General features: G+C 37.9%; 1 protein-coding gene across 1 annotated transcript in view; it reads right to left on the reverse strand.

The window, feature by feature from the left end:
• LOC107103992 (septin-4-like) overlaps positions 1 to 13,776 on the reverse strand; it is a 58,101-nt gene extending 44,325 nt beyond the window's left edge. Inside the window, exons 1-2 of the mRNA XM_015403870.1 lie at positions 13,568 to 13,776; positions 5,585 to 5,592 (exon numbers count right to left, since the gene is read on the reverse strand). Of these exons, the coding sequence (XP_015259356.1) occupies positions 5,585 to 5,592; positions 13,568 to 13,622 (63 nt within the window). The 5' untranslated portion in view covers positions 13,623 to 13,776. The remainder of the gene's footprint in view (positions 1 to 5,584; positions 5,593 to 13,567) is intronic.
• Between the last annotated feature and the right edge of the window lie 4,148 nt (positions 13,777 to 17,924).

The raw sequence follows: 17,924 nt of genomic DNA on the forward strand, positions 1-17,924 counted from the left end.
TAGAACCCTCAGTACAGTGTTTCCCTCTTCATGTTCCAGTATCCAACATTGCTGTGTGAGTGACGGGACTGCTGTGGGGGCCATGGGAACTGGGCTGAGATTATTTATAGCAATGAGGGATGGGGGGGACTGGCAGGGGCCACTTCTGTGAGGCTAGAAGAAGAATGTTTAAGGTCAGCCTCTTACCAAAGAATGTTTAAGGTCACCCTCTAACTAAAACCTCTGCAGAGCACTAAGGGCTGAGGCTAAAAGGCAAGCTGACGTAGGACATCTGCAGAACTGAAGATTTAGGCCACTTAGCTTAAGGGTCTGTTGAGCAATAGGAGCAAGAATGGGGCAGAGGCTCTGAGACCCAGAAGGTTAGGATGTCATGGTAATTCAACATGGCATGACTTTTTTAGGGCTGATCATAAACCGCTTGAGCAGATAGTTTAGAGTAGTTTGTGTATAAGATCATATTAAAAGAATGGTTTGAATCCAATTGCAAATCCTTTTGGTTAACGTAACAAGTTTAACCAATTGGTAAAAAAAAAAAATAGATCATGTCAGCAGTTCTGAGATAGGGTAAGTATTCTAGAGAAAATAAATAATTATAGAAATAATAATGTTGCTAATGGACAACATTGCAAAAGGGGTAAGAAATAAAATAATGGAGTGGTGCCTTAGAAATATGGCTGTACCATATAAGGATCTTCCTTCAGGGAGGAAAAAAAACAAAACAAAGAAAACTTAGCACATGATGGAATCTAATGCTGACAACAAATCCCTCTTTAAGCACTCATCTTTCAGCATACACTTTATTGTTATGTCACAGTGGCCTTGTATTAAGTGAAGTGTTGTGTGCCTGCTCCCTAACACAATTGTTTGCCCTCACATCAAACTGCGAAGGCCCAGAGCAAAGTGTCAAAACTGTCAAAGTCAGATCCATGGCCTGAAACCAGGTCTGCATCACCACAGAGTTGCGCCGCCCCACTATAAGCTAAAAGAATAACATTCACAGACTAGACAGAATGATGGGTCACTTTCATTCATAATAAAGTCTTGACATTAAAAATAGTTAAGGTAGAACCTCACTTTTCGTTAAAAAAAAATATTCAGCTGTAACGAACATTTAAAATACATGTCAAGAGAAAAGAAAATTCTCCTTTAACCCGATTCAGTATCGGCAGCCTCTGATTTTAAAAATTATGAACGATTACATTTTAACAGCAGGATTAGATGCATTACAAAGTTCTCTGATAAAAGAAGATTCTTTGTTTTGTGTTTATCCAGCTGGATAAACATGCAGCTGGAGTGGAGAGAGGCTTTAGCCAACAGACAGTGCTCAATAGCCCACCAAGTGGTCAAATTTAACTTTTAAATCCAAATATAGAGAGGGCAAATCTGCTGCTCCCTTTGAGTGGATAATTTTGAATTTGGAAATTTCTCTGTGTTTCCAGATTAAAATGTCAGAAAAAGCTGCTTCAATATCCAATATTCTAGATTCATTATTATGTTTTTTTCTCCTAAATACACTGAGCTATCTCTATAGTTATGCTGCTATACACTTAGACTTCCGGAGGACATAGGGATCCCTATTTCATAATTTTTCTTCATTCTATCTCTATTCTTCCACTCTGCAGAATCTCTAACGTTATGCTTTCTCTTCGCCTTGTCTGTTCCTGTTTGACTACGACACCACCCTGGAAAGAAATATCAGCTGTGAAGCTGCCATCAACACCTTTGTTTATAGATGTTGGAGATCGGCCTGTTTTTCCAGTGTAGTCCTGTTTCTCTGACTGTGTCATGGGAGTTGGCACAGAGCTTGTCTGCCTGGCTGTGTTTTCCTGGACCAGGCCGCCTTTTACAGTTGCTTTTTGTATGTCTGCTTCTGTCTCCTTGAACCCCAGTCAGCCTCAGCAGATGGCCACTCACACTGAACCTGGTTCTGCTGGAGGTTTCTTTCTGTTAAAAGGGAGTTTTTCCTCTCCACTGTCGCTACAAGCATGCTTAGTGTGAGGGAATGGATCCGAGTCAATGAGTCGATGCAATCAACTAGTTTTCCTTAGATAGAAAACTTTGAATCAATTTGGCTGTATGATGTGGTGAACTGTAAAGTGCCTTGAGATAACATGTGTTGTAAATTGGCACTATATAAATAAACTGAATTGAGTTTAATATAAACTAGGACTACAAGTAAGGATTATTTTGCAAATCAATTAATCTGTCAATTATTTTTATCGATTAATAATTGGATAGCCAAAGGTTTCTTAAAGAAGACTTTCTTTAATGAAATTAAACCAGGTGGATCCAAAACATTTCCACTTGAAGAGTTCTGCATAGAGCATAGATTGACAAAACATTGCTTTTATCTTAAAAGCAAAATTATTATATATTTTTCTACAATTTTATACAATTACTGCTTTAATCTAGTTGCTCCGTCAGCTGCACGTTCCCCCTAGTTACTTGGGTTTGGATTCAGCCCAAAAAGTCTTTTAATGAAGGGGAGGTTGTCAATGAATTTATGGATGCAGTTGTAGAAACATACCTTATAGGAAAAGAAAAACAACAACTGTGTGTTAAAGAACCTTGTCAAGATTATCTAAAAAAAAACAGGAATGGCTAGCCTAACTAACACCATGAGCAGGTGGAGCTGTGTATAAGTCCTCTCACATGTGTGACAATATTCACCAGTTGTCCTATGGTAGGTTTAAACACAGGCAAGAAAACCAATTATTCAGACCTGCTGGGTATTAGGGTAATGTCATTTTTCCAAAAATCTAATTTGTGATTATTTTTCAATTTCCTCAGTATTTACTACAAGTACATCTTAGATCCCAGGGTTTTATTGCAAAAACGTTCTTGTTATCCAAAGCAAGGCCCACCAAGTTTGGGAACCACTGCTAAAAATGCTATTTATTTTCCAGTCCTTAGATATAAATATTTGTTCTGAGTTTGGCAGACTGTTAGTTATCAACCTGCCAAATCTGAATGATTAAAAACACTGCTAAATAAAGTCAGATTTCCCTGTTTTAAAAGACCGGGGAGGTGTCCTCTGGAATGCTGTGCAACCACGGCCACGCCAAAAAACCTTTCCATGTGCTATGGCAACGGCTAGCCAAAAACGTTCTATGTAGGAATTCCATACATAGCATTCAGCTGGCGACACAGCCTTTAAGCCACACCCAAAAAATCTTGAAACACAGAAATCTTGATATCCAGAATTGAATTTGAACTTTTGTGATAAAATTCTTGATGGTTTGAACACTTTTTTACTGGCTTAAAACAAATAATTTATGAAATGTATAGCATTTAAAAAAGAAAAAAGGTAAAATTAGCTTCACTCAGTCTCTATCCCAATTTAGAGGAAGGTTCAGTATAAGAGCTACACACTGCTTCTTGGAGTTTGTTTCTGGTTCTGTGAAAGCCAAGTAGACTTGATCCACAAGACCTGAGAGGTCTGAGTAGTAGATACACTGACATCAAGTCTGTAATGTTGTTGGAGCTAAACTATTCAGTGATTTATAGACTAATAGATATATTTTAAAGTCCATTGTCTAAGATATGGGAAGCCAGCGTAATGATTTTAAAACTGGAGTGATGTGCTCTACTTTCTTAGTTTTAGTTAGGATTGTGGCAGCAGCATTCTCAATCAGTAGTAGTTATCTGATCGACTTCTTAAGCAAAGACACTGTTTTAATATTCAATTCTACTAAACATGAGCCTATGAATTAGTTTTCACAGAGAGATTAGTCCTTTAACCCTATAGAATTTTTCAGGTAATAGAGGCTCGACTTTGTTACTATCTTCATGAGACTCTAAGACTACGTTCACACTGCAGCCTGAAGTAAACCAAATGTCATTTTTTTGCCCACATAAGACCTGTATCTGATCTTTTCATGACAGTCTGAACAACACAGATCCGATTTTTTCCAATGCGGCCCAGTCCACTTGGCTATCTTAAACTGGAGTATACAGACTCTACATGCCATGTGAAGAAACCGTTGATGAAATATTAGTACAGCATGATGAAGATGAAGATATTGAGCTGCTTGAGGTTTTGTTTATTATTTTTCCTTTAACTAATTAAGAGTAAATGTTACAAAATCAAGACCAACACCCATCACTTGCTAGTTAGTAGTCATAAATACTCGTTATGTTTGTCTTAAAACAATAAAGGCTGTATGTGCTGCTCTAACAAAGAATTGTCAGTTAAGAGAATAATGGGTGTGGTGCTGCATTTCTGCACATCCATTCCATCCAGTTTTGTCATGAAGGCAGTATGAGTTTGCTCAACTGACGCGAGAGCAAATGAGAAAAACAGACCCAGCTACGGCGTTAGTGGTGGGGAGTGCAGGCAAGGGGGAAACGAGCATCCGCTTCAGACGCTACCAAGCTAATGGGCTAATAAAGTCCAAGTATAGAATGTGTTCACTTTGCAGAGGCAAGCAGAGATTGAGAGAGCAAGAAGCAAATGGCTAGTTGAGTAAAAGCCACAAAGGAATGCAACACTGTGGATTGTGTGCATGAGTGTGTTTGTGGAGAAGTTTCCTCAAGAGACAAAACCATCCAGTTCTGGCACTGCCCAAGCAGAGTGACATCAGTTTGTCTGTGTGAGTGTGTGAGTACACACTTGTCACAGTATGTGACCGTTTTAGGCGGACAGAAGGAAGTCAACACCACAACCCAGAGTCCCGTGTGGTTTACAGGCATGGGTGTGGGTGTGGCAGAGAAAGGGCGCTTTACTTGTGTCAGTTTGGACCTACAGATGGCTTTCCAAAGGGGTATGCATTATGTTCACAAAAAAACAACATAAACTTGAAATTTTTGGTCTGTGTGAGGCACAATGATGGAGACGAGATGAATGAGACCAGTAGCAGCCACTGAGGTGTTGGACAGATGCAGAAACTTCACTTTTTCAAAGTTCATGGCAGCTTTGTCTCAAAGATCTGGAATGCTGCTTAGAAACCAGAGTGTTGTCACACCCTAGTAGTCTGCACCTCTTAACCAGGCTGAAAGCTTTCGGGGATTAAAATAAAAACATTCTCCCTTTAATCCCCCCCACTCATCTGGGTCAAATACAGTTAACCAGCAGGCCAGGATGGAGACACAAGCACAGACACGGGAAAGACAAGTGAAAGGGAAGGAAGGTGAACGTCTAATTAAACAAAGACATTACAAATAATTAAAACTGAAACACTGACTGAGCAGGTTGAGCAACAATAGGCTCTCAAATGAAACTTGAAACACAACAGCAGAATAAAAACAAAACTAAACACATTCTCAGCTGACACCAGAACAAACAAGAAAATCTCTGTATGAAAAACATAGGTGTGGTGACAAAGCAGACATTTCCACCTTCTCAAGTCAATCTCTGCAGCACATAGGAGGGTTCAAATTCTTTTAACAGTTCCTATGACTGAAGAAAGACACACTAATCACACCAACCCAGCTGAGCAGCAACAGCCATCAGGGATAAAACGCTCTGACATGAACAAACCACACAATGTCCTCATTTCACAGAGATAAAGGAGGGCAATACTCCCATAACAGGTAGCCTATTTTGTGCTCAGCGGTAGGACCACAAAAAAATATTGTTTCTTACCTCATCATCTGGTCAGAGGAGGATGAATGATCGATGCAAGAAATCATTCCAGAATCCAACAGCGGTCGGCACATGCAAATGGAACAGAAAAAAAACACCTTTAACATTTAGATCATATATCAGAAGGAAATATCACAATATAGGCAAACATTTTTTCCTCTAAATCAGAGAATATCCAGTAAAAGAGAACCTAAGATTAGGTAGTTTGAGAATGGCTGCAAACTTAGTGGCGATCTGTCATCTAATCAACCTTTTAAAAACAGGACCAAGTGCTCTTAAAAATAAAAAACAGCAAATGCAGTCATATTTAATAAGTCAGTTCATTAAGATCTAATTTATTATAGCAACTCAGTTTACCAAGAAAAAAATATAGATTAATACACATATTGATGAAAAGATCCAAAAAAAAAGTTTGATTAAAAAATGTGGGTTTGTTTAAAAGCGTACCTATACATTTCAATACATATACCTTTTAATATATAAATATATAGGAGCTTCATTAAATGATTAAAGAGCAACTAAACACAAAGTCAACTGTAGATAAAATGTATTAATTGGATGTTAAGGGTTCTATCTTTATATTACTAAGGAAATGTAGTCATTTTCATGTATACTTGTTGAATTTCACAATATTTGGCCTAAAAATATCTGAATGGTGTCCTCTACAAGTTGAAGCCCATTTTTATTTTCCAATAACGGGACAGCTTGGTAAATGTCTAAATCACAGTCTCATGTGTAATGGTGCATTCAATTTACCTCCGAACTATGAAGTCAGAGTAACGTAACCTCTCTAGTGAGGCTGAGCAATGTGACCTTAAAAACTTATCACAATGTTTGGTGGTATTATTGTGATAACAATAAAACTATTCTTTGAAGTCATTCTTAGTCATTGTTTTGCTGTGTATGAAAACAACTGAACCATATCAAATTAATAAATGAGTTACACAAACATTTAACAGAAGCAGAGAGGTTTATCTGCATAAAAAATATTGGTGATTTTACATCCGATAAAATCCCATATTAGTTTATTGGCTATTATTGAACCGATATCCGATATTAATATCGGTTTGGGACATCCCGAATAAAAAACATAACAGTTTATAATAGTAAAACAATAATTTTTTGAAAATTACAACTTTATTACAAATAGCTTTTTTCCCCCAGAATTTTACAAATATGTCTGCACATGGTAAATAGCATGTACTTATATTGCGCCTTTATTCAAGTCAGGAGACTTGACCTAAGCGCTTTACACTACATTCATTCACCCGTTCACACACACACACTCACACACTGATGGTGGCAAGCTACATTGTAGCCACAGCTGCCCTGGGGCTCACTGACAGAAGCGGGGCTGCCCTACACTGGCGCCACCGGGCCCTCTGACCACCATCAGTAGACAATGCAGATGAGGTGTCTTGCCCAAGGACACAACAACACTGAAAGTCAGAGTCGGGGCATGAACCGTCAACCCTTCGATTTCAGGGCAAACTCCTACATCTAACGCCACTGACGCCCCATTTTTTTGTGCTGAATGTTAAGCGAAGAAGCAACTAAGTCAACCATACATGAATGAATAAAGGATTATCTGAGGGTAACTCCTTAGTAGTTAGAAACAGTTTAATATATTTCACTTTTGAAGCATCCTAACATAATTTACACAAATATAAAAGCCTTGCACTCAGGGAGATGTAATCAAAATAAAACGGCACCGGCCTAAATTAATAATGATGTTTGGGATTTTTAGTGATGCTTTCTGCTCTTAAGCAGATCTATTATCTTTACTCTGAGCTCTGGGAGTCCTACTGGCAGAAAGACAAATATTGATTCACTGATTTAAACATCACTGCCTGTAAGCTCTCAGTACAAACTGCTGAGACACAGCAAAGGAAAGCTTTATAACATTAGGGCCCCTGCCACCATCGACAGCTGCTTCAGGAACAGCAGGAATGCTCCAAACCCCTCACTGAGCTGTCCCTGCACATCCACAGCGTTTCCTTCATGAATTGCACATCAGTGCCGCTCTTTTAAATCCGTCCATCGTGCGTTTCATGCATCAATTCAAACAGCAAAAATTTAAGAAAAAAAAGCAGCTAGAATATAAAAAGGTACATAGATAAAAAAAACAAAGTAACTGATGAATCGAGGAAACAACCAGCGAACACACACCTGCAAATTTACGAGTTTTTCCTGAATAGACAGGAAGTTTGGCAAATGTAAAAGTACTGTGCCATACAGTAATGGCTGTAGCCTGAGCTGCTCATTTATGCCTTGTGGTTCATCTGCTGACCTACATTCTGAGATGCTCCACCAGTGATGGAGTCAGCGTGGTCACTCACAGCAGAAGCATGGCAGGATCCCTCAACAGGGCTCCCCCAGAAATGTTAAGCACTGTGGACTGGGTCACCATTCCCATCACTCACTACCCTCTGCCTTTTGCAGAGCTTTCACTTTGAACTCTGGTGTCTGCAGCTGCCTTTTTTATGTATGTCTTTGCCAAGTCTTATTCTTTCTCCATTTTGCTACATTACATTTTCATTTTTAAATGTATATGAGAAATGTAGGTGAAATGAATAAGGTCATATTTTTTTAAATGACTAGAAATCTAAAAAGGTGTGATGTGCATACAAAATATTTTAAATGATGTATCCTGTGCATGCTTTAACAGAAATTTAAGCCCATTCAACTTTACAAAAAAGCTTGACCTCAGTTGGAACTTTTAAAGTGTCCTCAGCGATCCTATGGAAATTAGACATACATGTATATAACTCTTTTAATTAGCTTCTTTATTTATTTGCCTTTGTAATATTTACCTTATTTATTTTTTTGTCCTTCATAACCTTCAACTTTATTTTTTAATTCTTACATTTTTAAGTATTTATTTATGTGCATGTTTTAATAATTTTGTCTGTTTTATTCTTCCTTTGTATTTTTTTACCCTATTTATTTCTTCGCCGCTATTTATTTCGGCTAGCCCTTTTTACATTTTATAATTTAATTTCTACTTACATTTATTTGTTTATTGTATTTTTGGTGGAAATTAATTGTATGCTTATTTATTTATTGAGCATTTATTTATTTCTGTATTTATTTTTATATATGGCAGAGTCAGTCCTCCATACTCTACATGATATAGTTCTTACATGGAAACACATCGATCCTATAGAAACTCCCACTGTGTGTGTTTTTGTTCTGGAAGGTGAACATCAGAGCTAATTGAGTCTCATGGAGCCATAAGACTGTAGTTTATTTAACCCCACCTGACATCCAATCAACTCAAAGCCATCACTTTCAAGATGAGCCATCACACACCATGATGCTGCCACCACCGTGCTTTATAATGGGAATGCATGTTAGGGGTGAAATGCAGTTTTATGCTTTTCATCCAAACAAAGCATTTCGGTACATGGGCAAAAATATTTGCTTTTTTTCTTCTTTTTTAATCTCTATTGACCAGTGCTTTATTATTCTTGAAGACTAGATTTCAGGAAATAAATATAACATTTTAGGTTATTCACTTTATAAGTTTCAACTCATTCACTTGTGACAGATACTGAAGCATAACCAGAAACATGTCAACCTTTAGTGAGGCAATGAAGAGCAATTTAGCAACCAAGACAGCAAACAGCTAAAATGTGAACTTCTCTCCAGGCTGCATAAACAGAGGCGCTTCCAGAAAGATTATTATTTTCAGCAGTTGAAAGGTGAATATCAGCAAGTTAACGCAGCCTCTGTGAGAACAATTCAAACTTGATCTTTTATGTCTGTTTTAAATTAAGATAGACAGATGGCTACAAGCATCTGAATCAAATCTAAAACTTAAAATAATTAATGAAAAGAGGTCCTTCTGCCTCACTCTGTCTGGATGAGTTAGAGTAGAAACAAACCAGCAATCATTAAAAACAGACATACTTCTGGACAAAAAGGAAGGTTTCCGTTTCACTGAGGTTACAGAGGGGAAACTGGATTTTTTAATAGCTCGTGTTATTTTAGGTGTAATGTTTAATGCTATAAAAAAAATAATAAATCAACTGTTTGCATGTTACAGGATTGTTCATGTGTTTAATTATTCTGCTGCCACTTCACAAACGATTCACTCTTCTAATCCTAATAATGACACATTCCTACAGTAATTGCTGTGAAAAAAAAAATATAACTGCAGGAAATACTCAAGAACATAATCATCATAACCTGCCAAATACCACAAACACAATTTGGGTTAAAAGCATGGTCTGCTATCTTCACCTCCGTGACACCACCGGTCCCCCACAGGACATCCGTGGTCCATAAAAATAATTTATGTATCCGAGGTGGTTTGGCCCCAAAGAGGTTGAAAACCGGCAGGTCATAAAAAATATTTTAGCTTAAGTTCGGTACAAGTGACGCCCAAGCTCTCTGGCTCAAACTCAGTCACCACAAATAGTTTCTACAGAGGAGGTGTCACAATGAGGCTTTTCTTATCCGTTCATTGTAATCAATTATTCATTTCCTGTCATTTTTCTTTAAGTAGAAGAATGTTGACCGCAGCTTAATAACAGGTTATTTCAAAGAAAATAAACTGTATGTAGAGTAACTAATATATCCCAAAAGAAGGTAAGCAAATGAAAAGGTTGTTATATCTGCTGTCCTGTTCACAAGAAAAAATATTATAACAGACAGATTGGGAAAAATTTGGACAAGCAGTATTTCACAAAAATAATTTTTGTAAATATTTGTGTCAATGTTTTGTATGGCCAACATTGATTTTCATCAATACTTTGAGATTAGTAGTTTCCTAGGTTCAATTCAGTTTATTTATATAGCACAATTCACACATCACAGTTCACCAAATCATACAGTCAAATTAATTAAAAGTTTTCTATCTAAGGAAAACTAGTTGATTGCATCGACTCATTGACTCAAATGCAATCCCTCACACTAAACATGCTTGTAGTGACAGTGGAGAGGAAAAACTCCCTTTTAACAGGAAGAAACCAGGTTCAGTGTGAGCGGCCATCTGTTGAGGCTGACTGGGGGTTCAAGGAGACAGAAGCAGAGATACAAAAAGCAACTATAAAAGGCGTCTCCATCCAGGAAACACATAGCCAGGCAGACGAGCTCCGAGCCAGCTCCCATGTCAGAGGGTGAAGTGAGCACATCCACTTAGTCGCAGTCAGAGAAAAAGGACTACTCTGAAAAACAGGCCAATCTCCAACATCTATAAACAAAGGTGTTGATGGCAGCAGCACAGCTGATATTTCTTTCCAGGATGGTGTCACAGCCAAACAGGAACAGACGAGGCAAAGCCACTATGGGCTATAGTTGCCACCTGAAATCTGTTCTAGTCTAGTAATAACACCACAGACCTCATGGATGTTAACAGACTTGGCTTTCCTCCACCTTCTGTATGAGGATGCCCTGCAAACGCTCTACAGCAGCAGTTCTCAAACCTGTTCCTCAAGTACCACTGCCCTGAAAGTTTTAGATGTTTCTGTTCCAGCATACCTGATTCAAATAATCGTATGGCCTCTGTAGCAGCCTTCAAGTACTGTAGAGGTCTGTGAATTGTTAATTCATATAAGTCAGGGGTGTAGCAGTGAGGAGAAACACATACAGGGCAGTGGTACATGAGGACCAGGATGGGAACCACTGCACTATATGGGGTTTAGGTCTGGAGACTTGGCCATTTCAGCACCTTTTTCTCAGCACATGATGGCATTTGTGGACTCCTCAATGAACTGTAGCTATAAACACTTACTAGGGTTGGTTAATTAACTGATAAAATTAATTAATTAATCAAATTTTCTGTTAATGAAGACTTCATTTTTGGAAAATCAGGATGTTTTTTCCAATTAATGCCCTCCATCGGTATCCAAAGCTCACGTTGACATTAGTTCATCACTTTTGGTTCTTAGATGTGTACTTATAACTAATAAACTATCAGACTCTGTAACAACAACGCCAGCTGCAAACATTAAAGGTATTGTGGAGGATTTTTTAAAAGACCCTCCCTCTCACTTAACTCCTCCTCCACTGCACCGTGCCTTTGCCATCTTGTTATTAGTATATTCTGGGATATATCTGCCTCTTCCGAGGCCGTTTTTTTCTTCTCAGCAAAGAAAAAGTGTCACTTCGTAGACACTTTTTCTCTTATGACCCTCGGCCATTTTCAAAGAACCACTGTGAGAAAGGTGAGCTTCAATGACTGTCTGAAACCGTAGCTCACCAAAGATAGCTAACGGGGACGAGCACTTAGGATGGCCTTACGAAAACATATCATCAGAATGATTGACAATTAGGAGGACCACTTATTTTGATGATCCACCCGGATATAAAAGATCATCCTCTATATCTTTAAGTTTATCATAATTTCATAGTTTGTTGTGAAACATTACTTTACAAGCATTTTCACAGCATACATTTGGTTTCCCTTTGAATGAAGGACACTTGCAAAGGGTGAAATACTGAATAAAAAAAATTGTTTTTATAAGCAACTGTCATTTTTAAAATGATACTTAAGGGAGCAAAAATGTATTAGTCGGATTCGGTAGGTAAAAATGTCAGGGAGATTAGATTTTTAAGCCATATCACACAGAGCTAAAACTTATTCAGCCCCCTAACCATTACATTCCCACAATCGTGCACTTCTGGCCTGTTTGTCATGAAAAATATATGTCATGTTATTTTTCTGACAGTAGGCTGACAGGAAAGGGGGTATGAGAGAAGGGGAGAGACATGCGGCAAAGGACAGGCCAGATTTGAACCCGGGTCGACTAAGGCCTCCGTACATGGGTGATGCGCCCTAACCACTGCTCCACCTGCACATCCACATATCATTTGCAATATCATCACAATTTAGAAAAATGCAATTTTCACATTGCAGATGCACTCAATTTTAGTCACAACACATTTAACAAGAGTAAGAGACTAAATTTCTCCCTTAGTTAGTGGTACTACAATTAAAGAGGGTATGCTGTTGCACAGAAGGGAACAGAGTGCTGCAGCTATCACCTGGATCTATCCATTATAGTAGAATGAGAACTTTTTCATGCATATGTTACAGCAAAGTCCTGCAGCACTGGATTCTGGACAAGCAAGCTTTCAAGGTCATGGAAAAACTGAAACCCTGGAATAAAACATCGACATCGCAATCGCAATGGCAAATTGGTTTAAAATAATCACGATCTTGATTTTTGACAAAATCGATCATCCCTTATCTTGACCTGTATTCTTCGCCATGAGTTTGTGTGCCTTCAGTAAAATGCACCAGCTTTGTTGTGCATTTTCTCTAAAAGAGCCTTTATCCATGCATGCAAGACATGTAACCCTGCCCCCTTCAATCTCTGCAGCAATGCTGGCAGCAATCAAATATCAAACCCCTCTTGGAGCAGGGGAAAAAGTACAGTGTATTTCAGAGATATTTCCATCAAATGTGCCACAAGTTGCAACCTAATTCTTCTTCAGCACCTTGGGGTGAAATTATTAAAAACAGCTATGGTTAGAAACCCCCATGAATCAGTTTAAAAACAACGTAAATAACGTTGTAATGGAGAAGTGTTCATGTTTTTCTTTGCATGAAAATGTAACTTACTGTTTATTATGAATGCATTTGTTAGGATTTGGCTGGTACCTGGGCAAGGTTAGGGTTAGGGTTAAAAATGTTTAAATAAAGTACCAATCCTGCAGAGCTGCACAACTGCAGCGTGCTTCTGCAGCCAACACTGCCAGTGTTTTTGTGTTTTTGTTCTTGAAGGATTTCTTTTAAAAGCACCATAGTGCGCTCGCTGTGCTGTCAGCACATAAGAGTAAAAAACTCGGCGTCCAATCTTCAGCTTTAAACCCGGATAAAAATGCCGACATTCAGCCAAATTAGAGCCTTTGCCACGACGCGGTTTGCGGTGCTTCTTAAATGATTAAATTACTGAATTTATTTAAAGGGGAACATTGTAGTGGGTCAAATTTCAACAACAGTAACACAGTAACCTACATGTTGAAGATACTCACCCTGGTTATTGAACATTCCGGACCGCAGCCGGTTGTTACTGCAGAAATTTTCCATCTGAAAGTTTCAGCCAGCGGCGGTTCTGACGGTCTCCGGTGGTTTTTGTCCGAATGAAGGCCGGTCTGTGAGCTGTCAGCGGGCACAGCTGTCCTCCGGCGGTCTGTGCGGGAGCAGCAGCAGGGACTATTCACACACTCCTCGACGTCGAGGTTCAAACTGACGAGCCGCCTGCCTGCTGGCTCCGTGACGTCAAGACGCAGGCTCTGCAGCTGCTGCGTCGGAATGAAAACAATCGCACGTGGAAGCGATGGGAGGACTGTCACGTGTACGGCCAAACTGCCATATAAATTATAGAGGAATTGGCGCTGTAATGTGTACCTAAATATGGCAGTTCGTTGTAATATAAACAAACATTGCTGTCATAAGAATGCCCTAAATTCCTCCATTAGTGTTTTCTCACAAGACATCACCAAAAAAAAAAAAAAACAACAGAAAACCAACAACATCCTTCATATTGCTTTATTGTCATGTCTCTAGAAAATGGACCAGAAAAAAATTGGTACGGATTTTCGTGCTGGTCCTCATACATCGAGGACTGAATATGCTACAGTTCAATAAATGAGTGAAAGCATGCTACTTATTACTTATTTACTTATTATGTTACTTATTTTATTTTATTTATATAAAAAAAAAATGTTAGAACTATAAATATACAGTCATATGTTTATATCACTATATTTTTAATGTATTTATTACTGTTTTCAAGGCTGCATTTTAAAAAATGAAATTGTGTAGAGCTGTTTTGATTTCTAATTTCTTTTTGTTTACACACGAGTATACAAAATGACAAAATAAATCTGTTTAAGTCTAACTAATGTTAAATATGAATGCAGCAATTTCATACTAGATTTAAGTTTGACGTTCTGATGTTAATTATTATAGTGTTGAAATGACCCATATTTGCACTTATATAATACAGGTTATTTAAATGAAATGAAGATAAAAATTACGTGGTATCCAAGTCATCATATACAGTGTTCACTCCCAATGGGAAAAATGTTGATTTCTGGAACTAGAAATAGAATTTCTGTTGATACATGCAGGACACTGGTTCCTGGAGTTAAATGTCCATTTGAATTGTTATGATGTTGTGGAAAATAAGAGCAGAGACTGACATCTGCTGGTCTGCTTCAACCCTTTCCTAGTTGGAAGTAGGAAAGATTAAAACGTCCCTTTTCCACTCAGCAGGTTGCACTCAAGCTTTAGTTGATAAACAAAGAACTGAAAGCTAGATGGTTCTACATGGCATCTCAGCCATTCCTAAAGCTACTATTCTTGACATACAGCAGGTCTAAGAGCTCAACTCTAGATTCGGCTCCAGCCTGTCCCCTAGTCTGTCTTTATAGCCCAGTTGCAGCAACAATAATTAGGCCTGCTTCACTAATGATCTTTTCCCTCTTTAAAGTACTTTGTATTTCTCAAGCTTCTATTTTTTTTTATCTTGTCATTGCTGCATCTGTTGCAAAAGCTTTGTCCACCATCACAACATCTAGTTGGTTAACAATTACCTGCATATTGGTCTAGAACCGGAAGTTCCCCCGAAGATTGGAGCCCTATTATTCTCCTCCACCCATTTTAACAGGGAAACATCTAGCCTATATTCCACAGAGATGTAATTGGTCATTCCCAAATGATTACTGCATTCCATGTAGCCTTGGACTATTTCAAGTAGGCAAAGCAAGTTTATCTATATATCACAATAAAAAAAAAAGAAAATTCGTAGAGCTTTGCATGAATTAAACAATGAAAGAAGGAAAATAAAAAAAGAATAAAAGCAACTAGAGGTAAAAACATGAATAAAAAAATAAAATGTTTGGAAAACAAACTTATATTGATTATACATCAGTTAACAGTTTAAGAGTAAAAGGCAGCTCTAAACAAAAGGGTTCTTAACTTTGACCTAAAAGCTCTCAGGTTTTCAGCACCTTTAAAGTCTTCTGGGAGTTTTTCCCGGATAAGTGGTGTATAGGAACTAAATACTACTTCTCCATGTTTGGTTCGACTCGAACTAGCAGACCTAAGTAGTCTGGGAGGTTGATACACCGATAACAAATTGTTATTTTTGATGTGCATATCCATTCAATGATATATAGACTAACAGAAGGATTTTAAAGCCCATTTTCTGAGCTACAAGGAGCAAGTGTAAGGACTTTAGAACCAGGTTGATGTGCTCTACTTTCTTAGTTCTATTGAGAACCCGGGCAGCAGAGTTTAGGATCAGCTGCAGCCGTCTGATGGACTTTTTAGGCAAACCTATGGAAACACTGTTGCAGTAATCAATTTTACTAAAGAAAATGCATGAAAGATAGATCCTGCTTGGACATTAGTCCTTAAATCCTAGAAATGTTCTTCAGCTTATAAAAGACTGACTTAGTCACTGCCTTTCTGAATCCATCATGACACCAGGATTTCGGCCTTATCACTGGTTTAATGAATTAATATGGCAGTCCGTTGTAATATATAAACAAACATTCCTGTCATAAGAATGCCTTAAATTCTTGCATTAATGTTTTCTTACAAGACATCACCAAAAAACTAATATATACTTAAAAACCAATACTGCTTTATAGTCATGTCTCTTTCGAAAATGCGAGAAAAAAACCTTGAGGACTGAATATGCTACAATTCAATCAATATACGAGTGAAAGCATGTTGTAACTAATGTTAAATATGAATGCAGTATACTAAAATTGCACTTGCTATTTAATTTTGAGGTTCCGGTGTTAGTTATTATAGTGTTAGTTGAAATCACCCATATTTGGACTTATATAATACAGGTTATTTAAATGAAATGAAGATAAAAAGGAATCACAGGGTTCTAGCTGTAGTAGCTGAAGCTGTGAGCTAACTCTGGTACATCTTTGCACATCCTGCAACTTGCTTGATGTCTTTGACCCATAGTTTCACTCTAGTCTACCAAAATGTTATTACAATATTGTATGCAAGACATTGTTTAAACTCTCTTATCAATAGAAGAAATGTAATAGTAAAAAAATAAATAAATAAACATAAGTTATTCTCTATTTGCATGTTCTGTTTATTTTGACAATTTATCAGACCTCCGAGATGGAAGGCCTCTTCATCATCACCATAATCTTTATCTCTCTCTGCAGATTCTCTAGAAGTCATGGACTGAAAATTGTCTTTCAATAAATAAATAAATAAATAAATACATGCTTGCGAGATAACTATATAACTAAATCTGCCAGTTGCATCAATAATTTAGAACTTGGATGTATTTTTTGTTGTATTTATATAACCTTCACATAAAGGTGGTTAGGAAATAACACCTGTTTAAATAACAGGTTTATAAGTGCACATTTCCCTGGACAAGAATTAAAACATCAAACAAAGATTTGTTTAAGCATAAATTTTATTTTCAGCTGTGACCAAACAAATAAAATAAAAGTAACCTCCTAAGAGTCCAAATGTTCAGGATTAAAGTGCAATATTGTTTTCACAGCTTGTGTAAAAAAAAAAAAAAACATTAAATAAAAGACAAAAGGAATTTTAAAATATCAAAATTGACAATGGAGACCTGGAAAATATAAATATGGTTCAGAACGAGATGACATCCTATACAACATGGTATTAACTCTGATGTTTAGTTCACTTGAATCAGGCTAACACTCACAATACATTAAAGGAAAAACTCAACAGGAAATCAGTTGGCAAGGCTAGCTTACAACAAAGGCACAGCATTGTTCAGAGGTAACGATCCTTTGCAAAGAAGAGCTGCGGCGACATTCTTGGTGATCAACACCCTCCTCACCGACATCCAACATGCTTAACATGGCTCAGACAGGAATGGTGAAGGAAACGCGGGGCCACTCCTGTATGCATGCCAGCTGAGTGAAGGGGTTTCACTGAGTGACAAGTGTTTACATGCTCCTCAAATTTCACGGTTACCAGTGGGTACTTATCAAGATGTGAGAAAAAGCTCTAAAAAAGACGGCCCTGAGCCCAAAAAGTTCGGGGTGTGGAAGAGGTGAAGTGTAAGTGCTCAGCTATCAGAGAGTGTTTGCAGCCTCCGTGGGCATTGAGCAGTCAGAAACAGCACAGAATACCGCTCACAAAGGACCAGTCTGTAGGCAGCAGGCAGAACTGGGTCATCACCGCCTCACAGTAGCAAAAATCAGGAACACTTTATCTCTTAGTTGCAACCAAGGCAAACCTTTTCCACGATTGGGACTGTACTGCATGGCTTACGTGATTTTAATTCAGTTTGACCTGCATCTAAATCATTTAAGAAGTCCATTTTGCTACTGAAAGGACAAACTTCCCAGATCCCTTTTTTTT

This window comes from Cyprinodon variegatus, unplaced genomic scaffold (assembly GCF_000732505.1).
Source record: "Cyprinodon variegatus isolate N-32 unplaced genomic scaffold, C_variegatus-1.0 Scaffold1586, whole genome shotgun sequence".
NCBI lineage: Eukaryota > Metazoa > Chordata > Actinopteri > Cyprinodontiformes > Cyprinodontidae > Cyprinodon > Cyprinodon variegatus.